Raw genomic sequence first — 23963 nt, 5'->3', positions numbered from 1 at the left:
CCTACTTCTATCTTAACTATCCCTTTCATAATTTTGTATGTATCTATAAGATCCCCTCTCATTCTTCTGCACTCCAAAGAGTATAGTCCCAGGTGACTCAATCTCTCCTCATAGGTTAACCCCTTCATCCCTGGAATCAACCTGGTGAACCTCCTCTGCACTGCCTTATGTGCACTATTTCCAGCGAAGTCCTAAAAGTTGTGTACAAATAACACATTCGCTGTTTTTCTAGGATTTAATGAAAATGAATCTTCTCACTGTAGTCTTGCTTCTTTGCAGAAGTTTAATGCACATTTATTCTTCAGTGAATACACTTCTACTGCAACAACCTGTCTGCTTCCATTTCCCATGTCTGAATTACTTTGTGCTCAAAAGGTAAACCTTCAGAACTGTGCAGGATTAAAGGCATGGTTTTATTCCATTGGCCACTTATTAAACAGCCTTTAATACTTGCAGAGAGAAGGCAATCTTACTTAATCATTACAGATGATGTGAAAATGTTAATTATTTAGGCACAGATATTCTATCACAATAATTAATTATGAAGTTAAATGGTCTAAAGATTTTCTTTGCTACACAATGCAGTAATTAACAAAAAGTTGTAGAATTGCACTTCACAGTCATTAATTTTAAATTAGAAATTGAATGCTCTCTAGTATTATTACCTCTCAGGCCATATTTGGCAAAATAAATAAACTTAGTACAGGAATAGACTAATGAAGTCTGCGATTATTTTCCATGTCCAAGACTGTGCTGCTTGGGAAGCTTTAAGAGCACAAAATCAATTTGTTACAAAATTAACTCTGAAACAAAATATCTCAAGCTCAAAACCAAACCGAATCTTGAAGACAGTCTACAAATGCACTAAGTTGGTAACCGTATCCACTTTGCACAGTGGCACATCTTGTGGACTACTGCCTCGTACTCCAGTGAACCCTGACCGCCAGTGCTATTTGTGTGGAGTTTGTACCTTCCCCTTGGTGTTCAAGCTTCCTCCTATTTCCCAAAGATGTGATAATGGCTTCAATGATGAGTTAAATTACTGCCTATCACCCACAATTTCCTCCCTCTGGTTCCCCATATCCTTCCTTTTATTCCTTTGACCTTTGTCCTCTCCTTTCAGATTCCACCTTTTTCAGAGCTTATCCTGGCTTCTGCTCTCAAGGAAACAAATCTCAGAGTTGTATATGGTGACAATAAATTTATTCTGAGCTGCTTGTCCTGCGGAGTTCTTTCAGCAATTTTTGTGCATTTCTCCAGTCTAAACACATGGCAGTTATTTAATCTTTAAATGTGCTCAGACATACATCTAGAATTTTTAAAATTGTGTTTCAGTGGAATAGTCCTATTAATACAGTTTTGATTAAAGCAAAATTCACATCAGTGTATCTATGATTTAATCATGTATCATTACCTGAGCAAGAGTGGACACGGGTTGAGTCTTGTCATGTGCATTCTCCCGTGTGTGGTCCAAAGCCGTAACAAAGGTGAATTGTTGCTGCTTGAAGAGCAAGTATCGTTGATCCAGATCTCTTAGGGCAGCCTTCAGCTCATTCATTTCTTTTTAACGGATAGATAAAAGATCTCAGAATCAGTTTTATTATCACCAGCATGTGACGTAAAATTTGTCAACAGCAGCAGCAACTTAGCCGCCCCCCCCCCCCCCATACCAGACACAATCTCAGTTTAAATCCGATAGAAATGCATAAGTCAAGTGATTCTTCTATTGATCCAATGGTGTTACATGTGCTGTAAAACTCAAAGGTCTCAATCAAAAGGGCCATGAATGACTACATGGAAATAGAAAAACTTCAATGATTTGTTTGGAAAATGGGAACTTTGCACTCATTACTAGAGCCTAGAAGTTGGACTGAAAATATCCCTGAGGACACACAGATGCTGGTTTACTTTCAGCTGCTTCTGAGTGACACTGCTTCCAGCTTTTATAGTTATTTTCCTCACTCCTCTTACCTTTGATTTAAATTGGCACCTCATCATTTTGCTGTTCTTTTAATGAGGTTGGGTCTTAATCAAGGAAGTCTGAATCCAATAGAACAATGAGAACGGTGATTCAAGAAGGCAGCTTACCACGATCTTCTCAAAGGGAATTAGAAGCTGGCAACTTTCTAGTGATGCTCATACCTCATAAAGGCATTATGATATTAAAAATATTTATACCCCTCTATCTGAGTCCCCCAGGGAGAATTCATCAAACCACCAATTCACTCATTTTCTGAAACACTGAAACTACATTACACCCTCAATGTAATAGGCTCTACAGATTTTCAGACGAGTTTGCAAATTGTGTGTAACATTTAATCTCCAGTGTCGATTCAATAAATTGTTATTCTGTACTTTCAAAGGTCATCAATCTTTTCATTAGGTGTGCTGTCCAAAAATAAGCCCAATATTTAGTGGGGGATAACCAGAGTTTCATATCATTATCATATAGCTCCCATCACCTTGTATCCCAATACTCTGAAATAAAGTCTAACATCCATGATCTTATTATAATTGTTTTGCCTATTCATTTCTTTTTGAATCATAGAGTTGTACAGCATGGAGACAGGCTCTTCAGACCATCGTGCCTGTTTTGACAGGTCAAGTTTATTGTCATTCATCTGTACACATGTATACCGCCAAATGAAACAAGTACATATACTGCAACTCACACACATAACATATAAAATAATATTACTGCTAGTAAATTAACAAATAATAAGGTGCATTTGTGACACAAGTTAAAAAGTAAATGGTATAACACTACTGGTGCTTCATGCACGATGAGACTTGGCTGGTGGCTGTGAGTTCAGTAGGCTTACGGCCTTGGGGAAGAAACTGTTTCCCAGTTTGTCCTAACACATGGTTTCCCAACCTTTTTTATGCCATGGACTAATACCATTAAATAAGGGGTCCATGAACCCCAGGTTGAGAACCCCTACCCTAAAGCTACAGTGCCTCCTATCTGATGATTGGGGGTCAAAGAGATTGTTGGACAGATGGGAGGGATTACTGACAATGCTAAGGGCCCTGCATACCCAGTGCTCCTGATAAATATCAAACCTATCCACACTAATCCCACTTGCCTGCATTAATTCCATAACACTCTGTGCCCTGATCATTCAAAGTACCTGTCTAGTTACCTCTTACATTTTGTTTGTGTTCCTGCCTCTATCACCTCCTCTGGCTCTGGCAGCTCATTTCAGATACCAACTGCTCTCCATGTCAAACATATGCACCTTGGATTAGGGGTGGAGAACCTTTATGAGAATGTGAGCCCAGATTAGCAATAATCTTCAAAAAATTCTCTCAAGTGCCATTGTTATTTTGAACAGAAAATATCATTGATTAATGAATTAGGAACAATAATTATTCACTTTTTAAAGGAAAAGAGATGAATCCTGTTGCTCATTTACATGTATTTGTTGTATTACTATTAATAAGTGTCTAACAGACAGATTGAAATAAATTATTAATATTAATCTTTTAAAAAGACAATTCAAAAATAACCACATTGTTTATTATATCAAAATACTGATATCTACACCAGGTCTGCAAGGATTTCAAAACCTATCATCCACTCAAAGCTGCTGTGCAGGCTGACTCTGTGGTTAAGAAGGCATATGGTGCATTGGCCTTCATCAATCATGGGATTGAGTTTAGGAGCCAAGAGGTAATGTTTCAGCTATATAGGACCCTGGTCAGACCCCACATGGAGTACTGTGCTCAGTTCTGGTTGTCTAACTGTAGGAAGGATGTGGAAACCATAGAAAAGGTGCAGAGGAGATCTACAAGGATATTGCCTGGATTGGGGAGCACGCCTTATGAGATTAGGTTGAGTGAACTCAGCCTTTTTTCCTTGGAGTGACGGAGATGAGAGGTGATCTGATAGAGGTGAATGAGATGATGAGAGGTATTGATTGTGTAGATAGTCAGTGGCTTTTTCACAGGGCTGAAATGGCTAGCATGAGAGGTTACAGTTTTAAGGTGCTTAGAAGTAGGTACAGAGGAGATGTCAGGGGTAACTTTTTTTTTTAAAAAACGCAGAGAGTGGTGAATGCCTGGAATGGGCTGCCGGCGACAGTGTGGAGGCGGAGAAAATAGGGTCTTTTAAGAGACTCCTGGACAGGTAGATGGAGCTCAGAAAAATAGAGGGCTATGGGTAACCCTAGGTAATTTCTAAGGTAAGGACAGCTTTGTGGGCTGAAAGGCCTGTACTGTGCTGTAGGTTTTCTATGTTTCAATGTCAAGTGTTCTCACAACTATCTAGCCAGTGCCAAGCTGGCATGAGACATTTCATTGCTGTTTGATTGTAAGAAATCACTTGCTGCTTCATTTGGCAATAAAGATAATGATTATGTCTCTTTTTATAATGGGTAGTCTTTAACAAATAGAGGGGTAGCACTGTATGACTTATGCCAACAAAAGCTTTTCAGATGACATTTTGGGAAAGTAGGCTGTAGGTTCGCCACCACTACTTTAGATACCCTTTAAACCTTTTTACCTTAAATCTAGTTTTTGACATTGCTACCATGTGAAACAGACTCTGTCTATGTACTCTAACCACACCTCTCATAATTTTATCATGGCTCTTTGCTGTCTCCAGGGAAAACTGATATCCTTCAATTCAGGCAACGTCCTTGTATATATTTCTGCATCCTCTAGCTTGATTACATCCTTCCTCTAGTATGCAAACAGAACTGCACGCAATAATCCAAGTGTAGACGAATCAACTGTAAACAAAATGTCCTGATTCCTATATTCAATGATTTGGCCTGCCATATCTATTTCTCCATTGTCTACCTACGTTTCCATTTTCAGGGAACTATGTACTCAGTATTGTTCATAAGGTACAATGAACAGAGCCCTTATATACGGCTTGGTTTTAGCTTCCTAAAATGGCTTGTCTATTTCTTGTGGTTCCACACTTAGATCATCACACTGATCCTTAAAGGGACTTACCATCTTCCTAGCTACTCTTCTGCTCTACAGAATTTTTTAGTATTCTCCTTTATCTTGTCTGCCAGAGATATCTCTTGGTCTTCTGATCAATTAATTTCATTCTGAAGTGTACTCCTACATTGTTTACACTTCTGAAAGGACTGAATTGATCCTGGCAACCTATACATGATATATAATATGCCTTCTTCTTTCTCTACACCTCCTAGCTACTTCCTGCTTCCATCCCCTCTACACAAGCATTTCTAATGAAGTGTGCTTGTTCTTCTGAAAACTGCAAAGAATATTTTTCCTTAATTCCCATTGTGAGTGTGAAACACTTACTTAAGGTTCAAGTATTTCAACTACTGTCTACTCATCTCTTCTGTTCAAGCAAATGCTCTCTTTCTGCACTGTGTAAATGTTTATTAAGGATATGATTCCCTGTCCCATAGATTGTACCATAGGTACAAAGTTCTTGGTTGAAACCGTCACTGGTCTTCAGAATCCAGGGAGGAGTTTTACTTCTGGCTCCAACAGACAAAAGCCTAACCTGGTGACCATTCACCAATTCCTATTCCCTCAACAACACTGAAAATTATCATTGGCTTTGATCATTTACTTTAATAGCACATACTAATAAATGTTTCCAAAATAATCCTTAATGTTTACAATCCATTTATGCATTGCAAAAAAAATCTCTCAGTAGTATACGGTAACACATATGTACTTTGATAATAAATTTACCTTGAACTCTGAACTATTATAAATTCTGTTTTGGGATTTTCACTATGCACTACAGTTTCACAGTTCTACAGGAGGAAGTGTTCACGAGGCATCCCTTCCCCTCTGTAGTTCACACACACACAGGAGGTATTTTCACTTGGTCTGTCTGTTGGCATTAATGGAAAGGAGAATTGAGTGTGTATGTGGAGGAAGTAGCCAATTAGCAACTAGCTGTAATCTATCTTGATATATACTTATGGTATCATAGTACAGCACCGTGCAAAAGTCGGGCACAAATATATAGCTAGGGTATCTAATACATTTGCACAGTGCTCTAGTAATTTTACATATTGCACTGTACTACTGCCACAAAAATGAACAAATTTCATGACATATGTGAGTGTTGATAAATTTGATATGGGTCTCTATTGTGGACTGAGAGTGGGAAGGAGAATCATGGTTGGGTGGGAAGTACCAGAGAGATATTCTGATCAATTAACAAATTGCTTGGAATCAAATAACCTTGCCTGGTGTCTCAGGGCTGGGTGTGTCTGCACCCACACCACCACCCACCGCCACTGGCACTACTTCTTTGCCACCTGTCCCAAATCCATCCCGTGGCACACCACCCTTTGCTTCCACCAGATTTACAATTTTGTTCTCTGCTCCATTTTGACAAGTACAGTACTGTGCAAAAGTCTAAGGCACCTATATATATACTATACCCAAGTCTTTTGCACAGTACTCTATGAGATAGGCTTGGTGGAGCAAGCGACTTCTTTTCTCCTGCTTCTGGGTTTTGAAAATTATTTCCAGAACTTCTCTACAAATATAGAAACTAGGCCTGTTAAATTTCTGATTTAAATCCCATAGGATGGATGTTTCTACTTAAAGGGAATTGGGAATTTCTTGCAGACAATTCTAATCTATAAAAAAACTATTTTTGAGTTTATAACTTTGAAGTAAGCCATTCAGATAATACCAGAACATTACATTTCTAACAGCATTGCATTATAAATGTAATATTAAGCTGTGCAAAGAATAAAATTATTTCAATCTGTGGTTCTTGAATCTCAGCTTTAAAAAATGAAGGGTTTGATTGCAGGTTACTTTTCCTTCCTGACATGCTTTCCTTTGATTCAACCTCACTTAATCAACTGAGGTTTTGATTGGCAATTTAACAGATAAATGGCATTTGGTGCCAATTATAAATGCTTGACCTAAGAAAGTGTATTTGTTTGCAGATTCTTCTGGGGTCACTCTGGACTATTAAGATTTTAGCAAAACGTCTTGGGAAAGATTAGGTGAGAGCCATTTAATTATATGGATAAAAATCCAGATTTCTACAAATATAAGATATTACATTCAATTATATGCCAAAATGAATCTGGCTTGATTGTACAGCATTGGCTCTACAGTGAACTTTCTCCGAATTCTGACGCATATTTAGGTTTTTGCGCCAGTCTACTTCAAATCAAATAAAATGTGATTAAGAACTTATGTTAATATAACAAATCACTGTGCTGCTTGAACAATTCTCTATTCAAGCCATAACTAACCGTAAACTTAAGGACAGAGCGGACGGGGGGGGGGGGGGGGGGGGACTGGATTCTGGACACGAGCTTTGCACAATGCTCCTAACCGCATGACTGTAAAGCTGACCTGCTCCAGATGTGGCAGTCTCTCACCGCGCAAACAATGGAGATTTTATCGCATTAACCCATTTAAAAAATCGCATTCAGAAATGTAAGTGTCATCTGCTCAATTCTTGCAACATTTTATTAAATGACAATGTTACAAAACTGAAGATCAAGTGGAAAACGGGCAAACAAGTGCTAACTCCTTATACAAAATAATTTTACAACGCTTTCGTTACGGGGTTGAGACAAATCTGATTTGATTTTGTATTTGCAAAACGACCTTAGTTAAATGTAGTAAAACGCGACGACTTTGATGGGGTGTACCCAAAGGTTGCTTCTGATAATATAGGCATGTAACACAATGTTTGTGTCTAATTATATTTCACCTTGATTTTGCGCCACTGTTTATGAAATAACTGTTGCGCGGCACCCTACCTGAATCTTTGAGAAATGGATTCCGGATTATTCCCAAATCCTTATTTCAGTCCGTTGTCTTTTTGTGTTCTGAGTGGACGTTTTTCCCTCCAACTTGCCTAGCTTGTTACGTTAAGCGGATACAATTTCAGCTGTCACTTGGTGACCATTGTTTACCTGCATTACCTAGCAACCTGACTGCACCTCATCACTTACCTATATACAATATCCAGATCCTCCTCTGCTTTGTATAAGGCAATAGTTATAACGGGTATTTGAATACTTCTGCTAGTATTACTTTTCACTTTGTTTTTGTTTCCACTTTTATTCCTTTGCAAAGGCACCTGTATTTTAATATGCACCTTGATTTTGAATGACTCTTTTGAAGATTTGACTTGTTTGTATCACCAGAATGCAGAGTGAAGGTGATACTCCCGTCTTGGTATAGTGACGAGGAGTTTCACGATTTGGGCCCGGTGACGAGAGAGCATTCGGGTATTCGAACGTGACATTACTCCAGATTTTGCAGTTATTTTAGGGTCTGCAGAGGCTCTTCTAGCGCCTCCACGTCCCATTCCCATTCTGATATGTCTATCCATGGCCTCCTCTACTATCAAGATGAAGCCACATTCAGGTTGGAGGAACAACACCTTATATACCGGCTGGGTAGCCTCCAACCTGATGGCATGAACATTGATTTCTCTAACTTCCGTTAATGCTCCTCCTTACCCCATCCCTGACATAATTAGTTGTTCGTTTTTTCTTTCTCTCTCTCTCTCTCTCTACCCATCACTCTGCCTGTTCTCCATCTCCCTCTGATGCTCCCCCCCCCTTTCTTTCTCCCTTGGCCTCCCGTCCCATGATCATTTCACTTCTCCAGCTCTGTATCACTTTCGCCAATCGCCTTTCCAGCTCTTAGCTTCATCCCACCCCCTCCGGTCTTCTCCTATCATTTCACATTTCCCCCTCCTCCCACTACTTTCAAATCTCTTAGTATCTTTTCTTTCAGTTAGTCCTGACGAAGGGTCTCGGCCCGAAACGTCGACAGTGCTTCTCCTTATAGATGCTGCATGGCCTGCTGTGTTCCACCAGCATTTTGTGTGTGTTGTTGGAATTTCCAGCATCTGCAGATTTTCTTGTGTTCGCTCTTCTAGCGCCTTCAAGATTAGGGGTATTGCCTATATAGTACTGTGCAAAAGTCTTAGGCGCCGATACAGAGGTAGTGTGCCTAAGAATTTCGCACGATACCTACTGTATTTGTTAACGTGGAGCAAAGGGCAAGTTTGTAAATCTGGCGGGAGCCAAGTATGTTGGGAATGGCCAGGATGGAGCACCGCGGGAGGGTTGTGGAACAGGTGGCAGAGAAGGGGTGCTGCAGGTGCACCCAGCCCTGAGACACCAGGCACTGTCATTTGATTCCAAGCAATTGGTTTATTGACCGTTACACTCCCTCACCTCTATCTTCCCCTTTACCCAACTATGATTTCCCCCTCTCCCTGCCCCCTTCCCAATAAAGTCCACAATAAAGACCCATATCAGAATCAGGTTTATCATCACAGTATGTCATGGGTTTTTTTTTTTTGCGGCAGCAGTGCAATGCAATACAGTTACATAACATTACTACAGTACTGTGCAATAGTCTTGGGCACCTTACTTATATTGATTGTCGTGCCCTTCCTGGGACAGCTCGCTCATCTTTACTCCTCATCGGGCACTCAAACCTCACCTGTGGCTTGAAGTAGCTGTTTGCATGCAACAGTGTCCACAACTGGGTACACTGCCTCGACAGGCAGGCTAAACCAGGTGAGGGTGGCCGGAGAGCCATTACCCGGTGAGATAGGGACATGCCTGTCCTAGCATGTGGTCAGATCCAAAGACCTGAACAGCGGTTCTGCAACACTCTGTGGAGAGTGAAGGGCACCCCTGAAAAGGATGGGAAAAAAGTCACTGGCACCCACTGCAATCAAAAAAGACCCCAACTTTTCACATCTACTCGTACCAATGCACCCGGACTTTCGAGGTCGAGAGACCTCGGCTTTTCCAACTTGAAAAAAATTCCGCCCAGGTTTCCCGTCATTGGTGGTTGCAGCCATTTTGTGATGGCTCCAAACTTTTGAGGTCGAGAGAGCAGACAAACATCATTGTCCACATATCATTAAAATGAATCCCATTCAATTGGAAACACGTGATTCTGCAGATGCTGGCAATCCAGACCAACACACATAAAATGCTGGAGGTACTCGGCAGGTCAGGCAGCGTCTATGGAAATGAATAAACAGTGTTTCGGGCAGAGACTCTTCTTCAGGACTGGAAAGGAAGCGGGAAGAAGCCACAATAAAAAGGTGGGGAGAGAGGAAGGTGGACTGCCTAGAAGGTGATAGATGAAGAGATTGGAGCATCGAGAAAGGGAAGGAAGGGGACCAATGGGAGATGATAGGAAGCTGAGGAGAAGAGGTAAGAGGCCAGAGAGGAAACCAAAGAAGGGGGAAGGGGAGGAAGAATTACTGGAAGGAGAAATAGATGACCATACCATCAGGTAGGAGACAATCTAGACAGAATATGAGGCACTGCTCTAAAGCAACCTCACGGTGGCACAAGAGGAGGCCTTTGGTTCATCCCTATTGAAAATATTTGTTGACAACTTTAAGCTCCATTTCAAGTACCGCACACATATTCCCCCCACCCCCCGTATTTTCTTTCTAAGCCACTGCACACTGATTTTTGTCTTCTGTACATGAACTCTCTCATGGCCAGATTTGTTTCGTACTCCCAGCTCAATTTATAAGTTACTTCATTACATCTTTGGCCATCCCCATGTCCTCACATTTTTTTCTACTCAGTCTAGAGCACTTCCATCAACTTCATTACCACTGTGTTTTATTTTACTGTCCAGGTACCAAGTCATTAAACAGTGGGCGGCACAGTAGCGAGAAACTGAAAGGTCGGGGTTCAATTCCCACTCTCCCTGGGATTCTGTGGGGTTCCTCCCCAAAGACGAGTTAGTTTAGTAAACTGTGGGCATGTTATGTTGGTGCCAAAAGCCTGGTGGTACTTGCCCCCAGCACACCTCCGACTGTGTCGGCTGTTGACACAAATAAAGCACTTACTGTATGTTTCGAAAGGTAATCGCTCTTTAACTATTACTTTTGGTTCCAAGTTTTATTGTGCGGTCGCTGTCTCCTCTTCCACCCACCCTCCCTAGAGCTGAATGCTCTCCCTTTCTGGACTCTATTCCCAGAGATTAAAAAGCAAATTTCACCAAATTAGAGGATGATAAAGCACAACTGGAGATCAGTCAGGCCACTGTGCCCGCGGCTGCTCCTAAAAATGTAAATTAATTACACTCTCTTGTCCTTTCACCTCAGATTATTCCTGCACATTTTCCTTGTAATTTTTTTAAATTAATGCTGGCAATCAAATAGGTGTCTCATCCATTTTTATATAGAATGTTAAATTAATAATCAGAACTATGGACAATCTGATTGCTGCGTTAATATTTTTGTGATTGGATATGTTCTCCATAGGAACATATTGCAAGGCCTTTCCGCTCCCTTTTCAAATACAGTATCATTAGTGGAAATGCAAGTATGGTGCCAGAATTGACATGTAAATCCAGTACTTTTCATATATTCCAGTAGGGGTATTATGGGTTTTTTCCCCCGAAATTACTGCGAGGAGTATTTTCCTAGGAAGCAATCATATATGTTATTGCCAATTCTGTATTTCATCCTTCTATACCTATTCTATTCAGATGTAAAATAGAACATTTTGTTAATAAGATTCTTGAACCTGTGTAATGATAACATTCCAATAAGAATTTCAGGATGTATATTGTATACATTTCTCTGACATTAAATGTGCTTATTGAACCTATTGAAAGTGATATAACTGCAAGATAGACTTAACAAAATCTACCACTCAACTTGCTACTGTTTCCCTGTGTTCAATATTATAGGTGTTCTTTCTATCCATCACTTTCTTGTATATAATAACTTATATTTATTATTTTATACTTTGATTACCCCTTAGTGTTAAGGGGATGGATAGTACCAAACCATGCAACCAAATAATATTTTCCATATGTTGCATGTAACTTGGTGCGAATGAATACTTTTATTAAGTATTTTTCTCAACTTATCACTAAAATAATGAAAACATTATACTCAGTGGCCATGTTAGTAGGTACACTTGTGCGTTAATGCAAATATCTAATCAGCCCATCGTGGCAACAACTCAATGCAAAAAAAGCATGCAAAAATGCTTGAGGTTCAGTTATTGTTCATATCAAACATTGGAATGGGGAAGAAATGTGATTTAAATGAATTTGAGCGTGGAATGATTGTTGGTGCTAGACGGGGTGGTTTGAATCTCACAGAAACTGCTGATCTCCTGGAATTTTCATGCACAACAGTCTCTAGAATTTACAGTGAACGAATAGTGTGAAAAACAAAAACAAAACATTTATATCATATTTTGAAGTTTGCTGATACAAAATCAGATGAGATTTTGAATAGGGAGGCAAATATAGAGGCTTCAAGGGAATATAGATAAGCTAAGTGAGGAAACATGAAAGATGGTATATAATGTAAAGTCAACCACTTTAGAACAGAGAAGCAGTGACTGACTGGGGAAGATTGATTTCATACCCCTTGTGATGTGGAGTATTATGTAGTCTGACTTCTTCACCCATAAAAGGATAGAGAGAGTGTTACTCTTAACACTTGTCCCTGCCACAAGAAGAGATTCAGTCTCAGATTTATTTATAATATGCACATTAAAACATGCAATGAAATGCATTGTTTGTGTTAACAACCAACACACCCACAGATGTGCTGGAAGCAGCCTGCAAGTGTCTCCACACATTTCAGTGCTAATGTAGCATGCCTACAATGCTCAGCAGAACAACACAAGCAGCAACTTAACGTCTCAGAAATACTTGAGTAATATTGCACTGTAAATATATTGTTTAAGTATTCTTTGCTTAATTATGGATTATTTGTAATAGTATGTGAATGGCATATATCATCATGCCACCATGTCATCATGTGCACCTTGCTTGAAAGTAAAAACAAATTTACACAAGCTACCTCCCAACTTTATGTTTTTATTTCAATTAGTTTTATGTGTTGGAGTTACAAAACATAACAGCAGTGACGAGTAAGTTTTAAAATGAACCCAAGATGACTACCTAAGCATTGAAGCACAGCGAGATGGCTGAGTTTAAAAAAAGGCAGAAAACAGACTAAATTCATGGGTATGTAAACAGTGATAATAATCATAAATTTACAAAAAAGCAGAAATGGCTGGCTACATTGAAAAAATTGACGCACTTTGATTGCATGAGGGATAACTATACTTTGTATTACTGAAAGGATTGAGCTGTAAAATGGAATAGCTAATAAATAAAGTACCAAACAAGAGAAAGTCTGCAGATGCTGGAAGTCTGAGCAACACACACAAGATGCTGGAGGAAATCGGCAGGCAAGGTCGCATAGTTGACATTTCCAGCCAAAACCCTTCAGCAGGACTGGAGAGAAAAAGCTGAGGAGTAGATTTGAAAGGTGGGAGGAGGGAGAGAGAAACACCAGGCGATGGGTGAAACTTGGGGGGAGGGATGAAGGAAAGAGCTAGGAAGTTGATTAGAAAGAGACAGGAGGCCATGGAAGAAAGAAAAAAAGGGGAATGGGGTGGAGGAGCTCCAGAGGGAGGTGATGGGCAGGCAAGGAGATAACATGGGGGGGGGAAGGGGGGGAATGGTGAAGTTGTGGTGGGGGGGGAAGGCATTACTGGAAGTTTGAGAAATCAGTGTTCATGCCATCAGGTTGGAGGCTACCCAAGCGGAATATAAGGTGATGTTCCTCCGACATAAGTGTGGCTTTATCACGACAGTGGAGGAGCCCATGGATGGACGTTGCAGAATGGGAATGGGAAGTGGAATTAAAATGGTTGGCCACTAAGAGATCCAGCTTGTTCTGGCGGACTGTGTGTAGATGCTCAGCAAAGCTCAGACCACATCGGGTCTCACCAATATACAGGAGGCCCCACCAGGAGCACCAAACACAGTATATGACCCCAACAGACTCATAGGTGGAAGGACTGTTTGGGGCCCTGAATGGTAGAGATGGGGGAGGTGTAGGGGCAGGTGAAGCACTTGTTCCACTTGCAGGGATAAGTGCCAGAAGGGAGATCAGTGGGGAGGGACGAGTGAACAAGGGTGTCATGTAGGGAGCAATCCCTGTGGAAAGCAGAAAATGGGGGGTGGGGGTGGTAGGGGAGGGAAAGATGTATTTGGTGGTGGGATCCAGTTGGAGGTAGTGAAAGTTTCGGAGAATTATTTGCTGGACACGGAGGCTGGTGGGGCGGTAGGTGAGGACAAGAGGAACCTATCCCTGGTAGGATGGTGGGAAGATGGGGTAAGAGCAGACATATGTGAAATGGAAGAGATGCATTGAGGGCAGCGTTAATAGTGGAGGAAGGGGAGCCCCTGTCTTTGAAAAAAGGAGGACATCTACTTTGTTCTAGAATGAAAACGGAGACGGAGAAAATGGAGACGGAGGAATTGGGAGAAGGGGATGGTGTTTTTACAAGTAGCAGAGTGGGAGGAGGTATAGTCCAGGTAGCTATGAGTGTTCATTGGTTTATAATAGGCATCGGTGGATAAGCTTTCTCTGGAGACAGAGTCAGTGAGATTGAGAAAGGGAAGGGAAGTGTTGGAAATGGACCAGGTGAACTTGTTGGAAGTTGGAGGCAAAGTGGATGAAGTCGATGAGCTTAGCAGAGGTGCAGGAAGCAGCACCAATGCAGTCGTTGATGAGGTGTAGGAAAGGTGCAGGACGGTAGAAGTACAAGTACCAGTTTTGCTTAGTGCATTGGATGGAAAAGTATACAGTTTGTTTAGAAGTTTGAGTGCTCCAACCAAACGACCTGAAATGGGCTTTGCTGATACCACGCAAGTAATGCTAGAACATTTAGAGCCAAAACCATTGTTCATTTCAGAACACTTTAGGTTTCATAAGAAGAATCAAATTTAAAGGGTTGAAATGAAATGTATTATCAGAGTCACCACATGTCACCACATACAACCCTGAGAATCTTCTTCTTGCGAGCATACTTAGTAAATCCATAGAACAGTAACTAAACAGGATCAGTGAACAATCAGTGGCCACACATTTTAATTCCACATCCCATTCCCATTCTGATGTGTCTATCCATGGCCTCCTCTACTGTCAAGATGAAGCCACACTCAGGTTGGAGGAACAACACCTTATATACCAGCTGGGTAACCTCCAACCTGATGGCATGAACATCGATTTCTCTAACTTCCGTTAATGCCCCTCCTCCCCTTCTTACCCCATCCCTGATATAGTTAGTTTCTTTTTTCCTCTCTCTCTGCCCATCACTGTGCCTGTTCTCCATCTCCCTCTGGTGCTCCCCTCCCCCTTTCTTTCCCCCTAGGCCTCCTGTCCCATGATCCTTTCACTTCTCCAGCTCTGTATCCCTTTTGCACATCACCTTTCCAGCTCTTAGCTTCATCCCATCCCCTCCGGTCTTCTCCTATCATTTCGCATTCCCCCCTCCCCACACTACTTTCAAATCTCTTACTATCTTTCCTTTCAGTTAGTCCTGACGAAGGGTCTTGGCCCGAAACGTCGACAGTGCTTCTCCCTATAGATGCTGCCTGGCCTGCTGTGTTCCACCAGCATTTTGTTTGTGTTGCAGTAGATGAGTTATGCAGCTCTCATTACATGCACGTGCAGTTCAACTCTGAGTGAAAATGCAGAAAGTTTGAAGTTAATAACTCATCTCCTTCTACCTTAGGCCACAAACTTATCAATCATATCAGTGCCCAGAAAGAACGTGGTAACCTGCTTCAATAACTATCGCCCAGAGGCACTTCTGTCCAAAGTGATGAAGTGTTTTGGGAGGCCGGTGTTGACGCATATCAGTTGCTGTCTAAGTGGTGACTTGGATCCACTACAATTTGCCTACTGGAGCAACAAGTCCACAGCAGATGCCATCTCATTGGCTCGTCACATGACCCTGGAACATCTGGACAGCAACAAGGCATTCATCAGGATGGTGTTTATCAATTACAGTTCAGCATTTCATACCATCACCCCCTCAAAACTAACCAGTAAACTCCAAGACTGGGGCCTCAATACCCCTTAGTGCAATTGGATCCTGGATTTCCTCACTTGCAGACCCTAGTCAGTTCAGACTTGCAAAAACATCTCCTCCACAATCACCATCAGCACTGGTGCACCACAGGGCTGTGTGCTTAGCCCCTGCTCTACTCACTTTACACCTATGACTGTGTGGTTAAGTACAGCTCCGACACCATATGCATGTTTGATGATGACACCACTGTTGTGGTGATGAATCAGCATACAGGAGGGAGATTGAAAATTTGGCTGAGTACTGTCATAACAAAAACCTCTCGCTCAATGTCGGCAAGCCCAAGAAACTTATTGTAGACTTCAGGAGAGGGAAATCAGAGGTCCATGAACCAGTACTCATTGGAGACGGTCAATAATTTTAAATTCCTGAGTGTCACTATCTCAGAGGACTTATCTTGGACACATCATATAAATCCAATTGCAAAGAAAGCACAACAGTGCCTCTACTTCCTTAGGAGTCTGCAGAGATTCAGCACGTTATCAAAAACCCTGACAAACTTCTATAGATGTGTGATTAAGAGTGCATTGACTGGCTGCATTACCATCTGGGATGTGAACACCAATGCCGTTGAGCTGAAAATCCTACAAAATATAGTGGATTTGGGCCATTACATCACAGATAAACCCTCCCAACCATTGAGCACATCTACACGAAACATTGCCATAGGAAAGCAGCATTCAAGATCAAAGATCCTCACCACTCAGGCCATGCCCTTTTCTCGCTGCTGCCATCAGGTAGAAGGTACAAGTGCCTCAGGACTCGCACCACCAGGTTCAAAAACAGTTACTATCCCTCAATTATCAGGCTCTTGAACAAAAGAGGATAACTAGACTCATTCTAGTTCTGGTGATCCCACAACTAATAATCTCACTTTAAGGACTCTATGTTGTTATTTCACGCTCTCGTTATTTATTGCTATTTATTCACATGAGGGTGATTGATAAGTTCATGGCCTAAGGTAGCAGGAGTCTATTTTAGAAAATCTAGCACATTTATTTTTTTACATTTACATACTTAGCCCAGCGGTCATGTAATTTGTAGAAGTCAGTGTTTTGGACCTCCAGAAGTGGTACACAGCAGGGGGTGATTGATAAATTCGTGGCCTAAGGTAGTCTAATGTGAAATCTCTACTTCGCCCATGAGATGGCTTTCTGGGAATCATACCTGCACTTCTTGTAGCATTCTTGATCTCCAGACTTGAATGCCTCTGCTCTGGCTCTCAGCAAATCTCAGATTTCATTGTTTATCCAGAGCTTCTGATCGGGAGTAAACTCTGACTAGTTTGTGGAGACACACTCATCTACAGCTGTTTTAATAAAGTCTGTTACAACCCTGGTGTAGTCATTCAGAACCACAGATGACTGCTTGAACATGACCCAGTCCACTGACTCAAGGTGATTTTAAGGTCACCATCAACCCAGTACTGAAAGTAGTTCAATACCCTCTGCCCAGCATAAAGGATGTCTTTGCAAACCTTTCTGGAGGGAAACACTTCAACAAAGTGAACTTAGCTGAGGCCTACCTATAAATGGAAATGGAATTAAGAGTCCAAAGTGTTTCTCATCATAAACACCCACAAAGGACCTTATCACTAAAATAGGCTTATTTTTGGAGTAGCATCTGGACCTGCAATCTGGCAGAAGGCGATGGACCAGGTGCTGCAAGGCTGCCCAGGCACTCAGAGTTACCTGGATGACATCATTGTTACTGGTAAGGATGATAAGGAACATCTCCAAAATCTCAAGACGATATTAAAAAGATTATGGACTCAAAGCACAATGTAACAAGTATGAATTGTTAAAACCAGGCATCACTTACTGTGGTAACACCATTGACACAAAGGAATTACACAAATGTGCTGAGAAAATTCAAGCAGTGGTGGATGTACCAAGGCCAAAGGACATGTCACAGCTGCAGTCCTTTTTAGGATTTGTCAATTACTTACACAGGTTCCTGCCAAACTTGGCTACTGTGCTCTACCCCTTGAACTTTGCTACAGATCAGGAAGAAATGACTTTGGACAAAGCAGTGTGAGGTCGTTCACAAAAGGTAAAGGAAGCGGTGATGTCAGACACTGTACTCACACATTATGATCCACATCGTCCCATGAAGCTTGCCATGCACTGTTCGGGATGTCGACACGTCCGGAAGGAATGTGTCTAGAGTAGTCAGAACCACTTTCTGCAGTCCCAGAGTCAACTCCTACAACCACCATTGAGGAGGCCATCAGAACCTGAGATTGTTTCACACCCACAAGTCTCACTTGTCAGGAAATACGTTATCCCACAAGAGTAATAAATCTCCCACAGAGATCAAATCTTTAGACCTGAATGGGACAGTACTTGGCCCTGGACTCTCAGTCCTGTGGACATAGGGCCTCTTGCCTACAGACCCTACCTTTAAGTCCTTATGTCCCAAATCTCCGACTTCGATTTTCGTTCTTTCAAGCTTTCTACTTCCCGAGTTGCCGAACTTGCCCCATGACTGAGCATGTTGAGTTTAAAAGGAGACAGCATCATTGAATGGTCAATACATTTTTAAAGGGCTTCACAGGGTTGATGAAGATTTAATGTTGGCCGAAGAAGCTGAAAACATTGGTCACATTTTCAGGAGAGAATTTGCACACAGAAAGCAACTTTTGGAATTATCTTTTTTAAAGGCTCAGAGACCATTAAGTTCAATAAGGCGGTCAGGGGGTTAATCGAGGAAAATAGATCCGAGGGTATTTATAAACCATGCGATTTTTATGAATGGCGGAGCCTATTTGAAGGGCTAGATGGCCAATTCCTCCTCCTAATTCTCTTCATTCAAGTTATCTAACTTCTCACTTTTTGTATGATGTCCTGAAAGATGAATCATGTTAAGGCCAAACGGTGGTAACGAAGGGTTTCCAGGATATGAAAGCTTGGAGAAGTTTGATGCGATTAGAAAGTTAGTCACGGTTTATATGGTCTTCTATTTCGCACTTCCAGGTGGATTATTGTAACACATGCAGTCAGGAGCAGTAAGTCTGCAAACTATTGAATAAACAAGTCGTCAACTAATTTCGCCGGTTTTACTGACGTGAAATCGCTTTGAAACCCGAGCAATTCGTTTAGCGTTCGGCGCCGAGCCTTCTCTCTGACGTCACCCACAGTTGACGTACCAGTTCGCCGACGGTTGCCATGGTGACGTGGCCGCGCCGTTCCCATGGAAACATGGTCTTCCGCTGCAGCGATTGCTACTACGAAGCAAGGAAAACACAAACAACAAAGTAACTGGAGGGAAGCCGGTAGGTCAGCTCCTTGATTGAACGGTCTCGCCTTCACAACTGCTTAAAGAGCAAAAGAAATGGACGCCACGAAGAAGCCGCTACGGATTTCTCCAGAGCTCGGCGTTTATGCAGAAAAGCACTGTGTGTTTCAAACACTTCAGGTGAACAGCTCCAGTACTTTAAATTCAATGTCATTAAAAGTATTATCCTTGTATTTCCTGATATTATAATCTTCTCATTGTTGTTTATTGCCTATAAATCGCATCTGTTACCAAGGTGCTGAATCAGTATACTTTTAATTAAAGACCATACAACTGCCTTGGAGGCACCTCCGTTTGTTTAAATCGGTGCATGATCTATTAATCTTCATTTTTAATTACCACCGCCACCCAGTTTTATAATTCTGTTGATTTTAGCATCTTTGAGATGTTTCATTACCTAGTGTCTTCTGCTCCTGCTTCAGAATGTCAAATTTAAGATTATTTGTTAAACTGGTTGCTTCAACTAAAAGTAGGAGCTTAGTTTATAGACCCACAGGTGTCTGATGATGTTAGTTGTCATTAGATAGTTTCTTATCTAAGAATCATTTTCTGAACTTATTGTAAACTTCAACTCTAGGTCTTAACCCTAGGCAGTAAATTTGTCCATTCTCAAAGGACACCTTAGTAACTCCATGAATCAACCAGGTTTACTATCACTGATGTATGTTGTGAAATTAGTGGCTTTGCAGCAACAGTACTACATAATAAATAACAATGCTATAAGTTACAATAACAATTATATATAAATAAATAGTGCAAAAAGAGAGCAAAGGTAGTGTTTATGGATTAATGGACCATTCAGAAATCTGGTGGTGGAGAGGAAGGAGTTGTTCCTAAAATTTCCAGTGTGCATCTCCAAGTTCCCTTAACTCCTCCCCATTGGCACTAATAAGAAGAGGATGTGTCCTGGATGATATTATCCAAATTGCAACTATAAAGCCCAAATCCAAACCTGGGCCAATCCAGTGGTCCAGGTTCGCTATGTTATGGTACATAGGCTCTGATTTTTGGTACATAAACAGCTATATTTGCATTCTTTTTGCACTTGTAAAGAATTTGAACGCGTCATAATTGCTGCCAATGTCCATCCTGATTACAATTTGTCAGTCCATTTTTAATTTTTCCTTTCCCTTTCATGACTTGAGGGGTAGATTAGATTAGATTAGGGGTAGATTAACATTCATTATATGTTAATAGGACTCAGTTCCATTCTCAGAATTTCTCCATCTCATTGTATATGTTGTGACAACATATTTTTCTATGCCTTTGTTCCCATTATGTCTTTTATATCAAACATGATTTCTTTCCACTATAGTCAACAGAAGTGTTAACCTTGTCAGTTTTTCTTTCCACAATTCCATTCTTATCCCGAAAAAGAATAAAGTTTCCTTTATTTTCAACTTCTCTGATTCTTCCATTTCTAGCTCACTATCTGTCACATTCAATGAATCATCCATTTTTATTTTCAATATCCTCAAGTTCATGCAGTTACCGGACACATCTATTCTTCTGCTACTCTTTCAGAATTCCAAGGGAACTTCTCCCTGTATCCCAAGGAAACTGTTGCCTTTATAAACCCTTTGCTTTCTCAATGTCTTCAGGAGATGCAATACTATTCATTTTACCTCTTTTCCCATCAACTGAGCACCCTAACTCTTTATCCAGATGAAGCAGTTCTTCATCCAGCTTAGTATAATGGATTCAATGACTGTCTCTTCATTGGGAAAAACCAGGCACAGATAAATCCTCAGGTTAGTTCACAAGAGTGACTGTAAGCTCCTAATCTGTCACTTTTACTTCTTCATCTGACACCACTGTGACATTTCTGTGTTAGACTTCCTGTATTGACTCAAAGATTTATCACGTAACCTTATCTTCTAACTTGGCTTTTGGGTCTCCACAAAGAATTCAGTAGTTTTAAGTAATTTCCCATTTCAGACCTGTTTCTCACATTTCCAGCACTTTTATTTTTCTGTTTTCTATTGTTATTTCAAATTTAATTTGGTTTCATTTGTAACTTTCCCTCCAAACATATGTACATGTTATTACTCAACAGCTTCTACCACTTTCATTCACCTAATACCACCATCACTGTGTCACCAAATCCTTTTATTTTCTTTGCCTACCTCCCTTTTGCAAATATGTTTCATTTCCAACATTTTTGTAGTTCTGATGAAAGGTCTTTGACATAAAACCTCAACCACTTGTTTCTTCAAAGGTATCTTGTGAACTTTTGAGTATTTTCAGCACATTTTGTTATTATTTCAAAGTTTCAGCAGCCATAAAATTTGTGTGATCTGATTGAAATGAACAATTTAATTGTGCCTGAATTTTTTTCTTTAGTTATGGTTCAATTAACTGGTTGAGTTATTGTTTTGAAGGATGAGAAGGAAATGGTTTTAGAGCTCATGAAATGTATCTACGTATTGCACATACTAATATGAGTGGCAGCAATGAATCAGGATAGACCTGATTATGATCTGTGCTTTAAAGTAATGAGGTAACTGCAAATACTTTAGAAATTGATTTAAAATGGTATGTGAGTATTGTAAATATAAAACAAAAGATTAAATAATTATTTTTTAATTAAACAAGTAAATATATCCTTAAATTCAAAGTTAAATACAATGAAGTGTTATAACAGTTAATTAAAGAGTCATTTTTTATTTATTCATTCAGGATGTAGACATTGTGAGCAATGCTACCATTTTTTGGTTATCCCAGCTTTCCCTTCATTGAAAGTCAACACACTGGTGGGCCATGGGACACAAATAAACACATTCAGAAAGGACGGTAGATGGTCTTCCTGAAAGGCATAAGCAAACATGTATGATTTTTTTGCTATATCTGTGGAGTTTAGTGGTCAGGACTATACTATCTCTATTTACATACATTTACTGGGAACCAGATTAAACTGAGTTTTCAATTATGTAAAGCAGCTGAAAGTTTTTGCATTTGCAGCCAAATGAATAATTAATCGAGCGTTATGTGTTTAAGAAATGAAATGGTGCTGTCATAAGAACAAGGGTCTGGTCTTCAGGAAGGTGTACACAGATGGGCTGAAGGGTTGTCTTCATTTGTTGATGCTGCAATGTGTGACTCATTGAGACTTTGGTTGCAAAGATGATCTTGTAATCTTTTTCAGACTGCTATTATACTTGTACCTAATTCTTTCCTGTATACACAATGTATAAAGAGTGAAAGAGGGTATGGGAAGGTTATCAGGATGACTAACTTTTTGCTAAACTTATTTTGTGTCCTTCAGAGAATGCTGCAGTGCCTACTGGTGGATAAGCCACAGGATCCCATTCAGTATATGATCGACCATTTTAAAAAGGAAAATGATGAAGGTTAGGACACTTTCGCATCTCAGAAGGAGTAGATTTTTTAAAAATATTAAAGTGTTTTAAAAATTTCAGCACAGAACTATTTGCATTGTCAAAGAGAAAATTATGATTGTCATTACTTCATTATGAGTTCAATTAATAAGTTCATAGTTAAGCAATTTTAGAGTAGTTTTGTTAAGGAAAAATAGAGGAGGTGTTTTTTACTACTTTATTTGTTGTATTACTTTATACTGCCGTCAGTTTGGATGGGCCTGCATTTGTCCTATCAATGCAATTAAAAGCAATGAATTGCTCATTCTGGCTTTCCTTCTTTCTCCAACATTGCTATCTCTGGTTTTCTCCTCAGTCTATCTCTAGCTCCTGCTTATCCAAAAATAGCAATAGTTTCTACGTATTACCTGATTATATTCAACTCTACTTCACCCTATTTGTCTCACCTCCTTTGCATACACTAAGTTGCTGGGTTACTGATCTAACCTCCCCTCACTGAGTGACAGAAATTTCTTCCATTTAAATTCAGGAAAAGTTTACAGCCCATTTTCTTTGATTATGGTTAGAAGTTCCCTTCCTGAAATTATACTGTATTTCATATAAAAAACTAAAGCTTAGACAAACAATTATCATAGACATATTTTAATTTGATTAAAATAAAACTGTTTTGTATATTTTCTTCATGGTTGTGCTTCATTGTCTTTCAGTGTCTTATTTCAAAACAGGTTGATTATTTCAAATCTGTGCACCAGTAACAGCTGTGGACAAAATTTAGTGTCTAAAAATGTGGTTGCAGTCTTGTCAGTTAGAAATCTACAAGGGAAGTGGTTCAATTACAGAATGATTTTGTTTCCTTTTATTGAAAAATATGACCTAGGGCAAGCATAGCTTTTTTTTGTATGGAATAAACATTACAATAGCCCAAGGCGGTGTTTTCCCCCAAACAAGAGTTTGACCTTGTGTTAATAATAAAATAATTCTGCTTTTCACTGATCCCTTAACTGGAGAATATGAGTGTAAAGGCTTGAGTCACCTGAGGATTTATTCTTACATATGAGATTAGACAATCCTCAAAAGAGGCCTGTCTGCCAGAGAAAAATCTGCTTTGAAGTAGTTTGAAAGGAATTTACTGATGATGGCGCTAGAGTTTGTTTAGTACTGATTGTATTGAGTTTAAATAATTCATTGATTTTTACATTGACTTTGAAAATAAGTATTTGCATTTTGGATTCGGATACATTATTCTTGAGGCACCTATATTGCATTTAAATAAATTCCTATATTATATTTTATGAAACCTTTAAAACTCCTGTGGTACATATCTGTACTGCTTCAAAGTTGTCTAGTTTGTGTTGCATGCAAATCATTTAACAGTGGGGAATGCTGTTTTTGAGTATAATTCAGAGAAGTACTGCCATTATCTTACATTTTATGA

At 40.1% G+C, this 23963-nt stretch overlaps 2 protein-coding genes across 6 annotated transcripts in view; one reads left to right on the top strand and one right to left on the bottom strand.

Moving 5' to 3' along the window:
- spaca9 (sperm acrosome associated 9) overlaps nt 1–19002 on the bottom strand; it is a 50776-nt gene extending 31774 nt beyond the window's left edge. For 2 of the 3 annotated variants that reach the window (XM_059993802.1, XM_059993800.1), the window contains exons 1-2: nt 17981–19002; nt 1415–1560 (exon numbers count right to left, since the gene is read on the bottom strand). In XM_059993802.1, the coding sequence (XP_059849785.1) occupies nt 1415–1558 (144 nt within the window). In that variant the 5' untranslated portion in view covers nt 1559–1560; nt 17981–19002. Of the gene's footprint in view, nt 1–1414; nt 1561–7739; nt 7866–17980 lie in introns of those variants that run through there. The other variant, XM_059993801.1, reaches the window with a different exon arrangement.
- A 71-nt stretch (nt 19003–19073) lies between these two features.
- The window catches only part of ak8 (adenylate kinase 8), a 149472-nt gene continuing 144582 nt past the window's right edge, over nt 19074–23963 (top strand). For 2 of the 3 annotated variants that reach the window (XM_059993797.1, XM_059993799.1), the window contains exons 1-2: nt 19074–19310; nt 22456–22540. In XM_059993797.1, the coding sequence (XP_059849780.1) occupies nt 19227–19310; nt 22456–22540 (169 nt within the window). In that variant the 5' untranslated portion in view covers nt 19074–19226. The remainder of the gene's footprint in view (nt 19311–22455; nt 22541–23963) is intronic. The other variant, XM_059993798.1, reaches the window with a different exon arrangement.

The sequence above is a fragment of the Hypanus sabinus genome, chromosome 18, assembly GCF_030144855.1.
Source record: "Hypanus sabinus isolate sHypSab1 chromosome 18, sHypSab1.hap1, whole genome shotgun sequence".
Classification (NCBI taxonomy): domain Eukaryota; kingdom Metazoa; phylum Chordata; class Chondrichthyes; order Myliobatiformes; family Dasyatidae; genus Hypanus; species Hypanus sabinus.
Note: the sequence above shows the minus strand (reverse complement) of the source record. Positions and strands in the feature narration are given on the sequence as shown.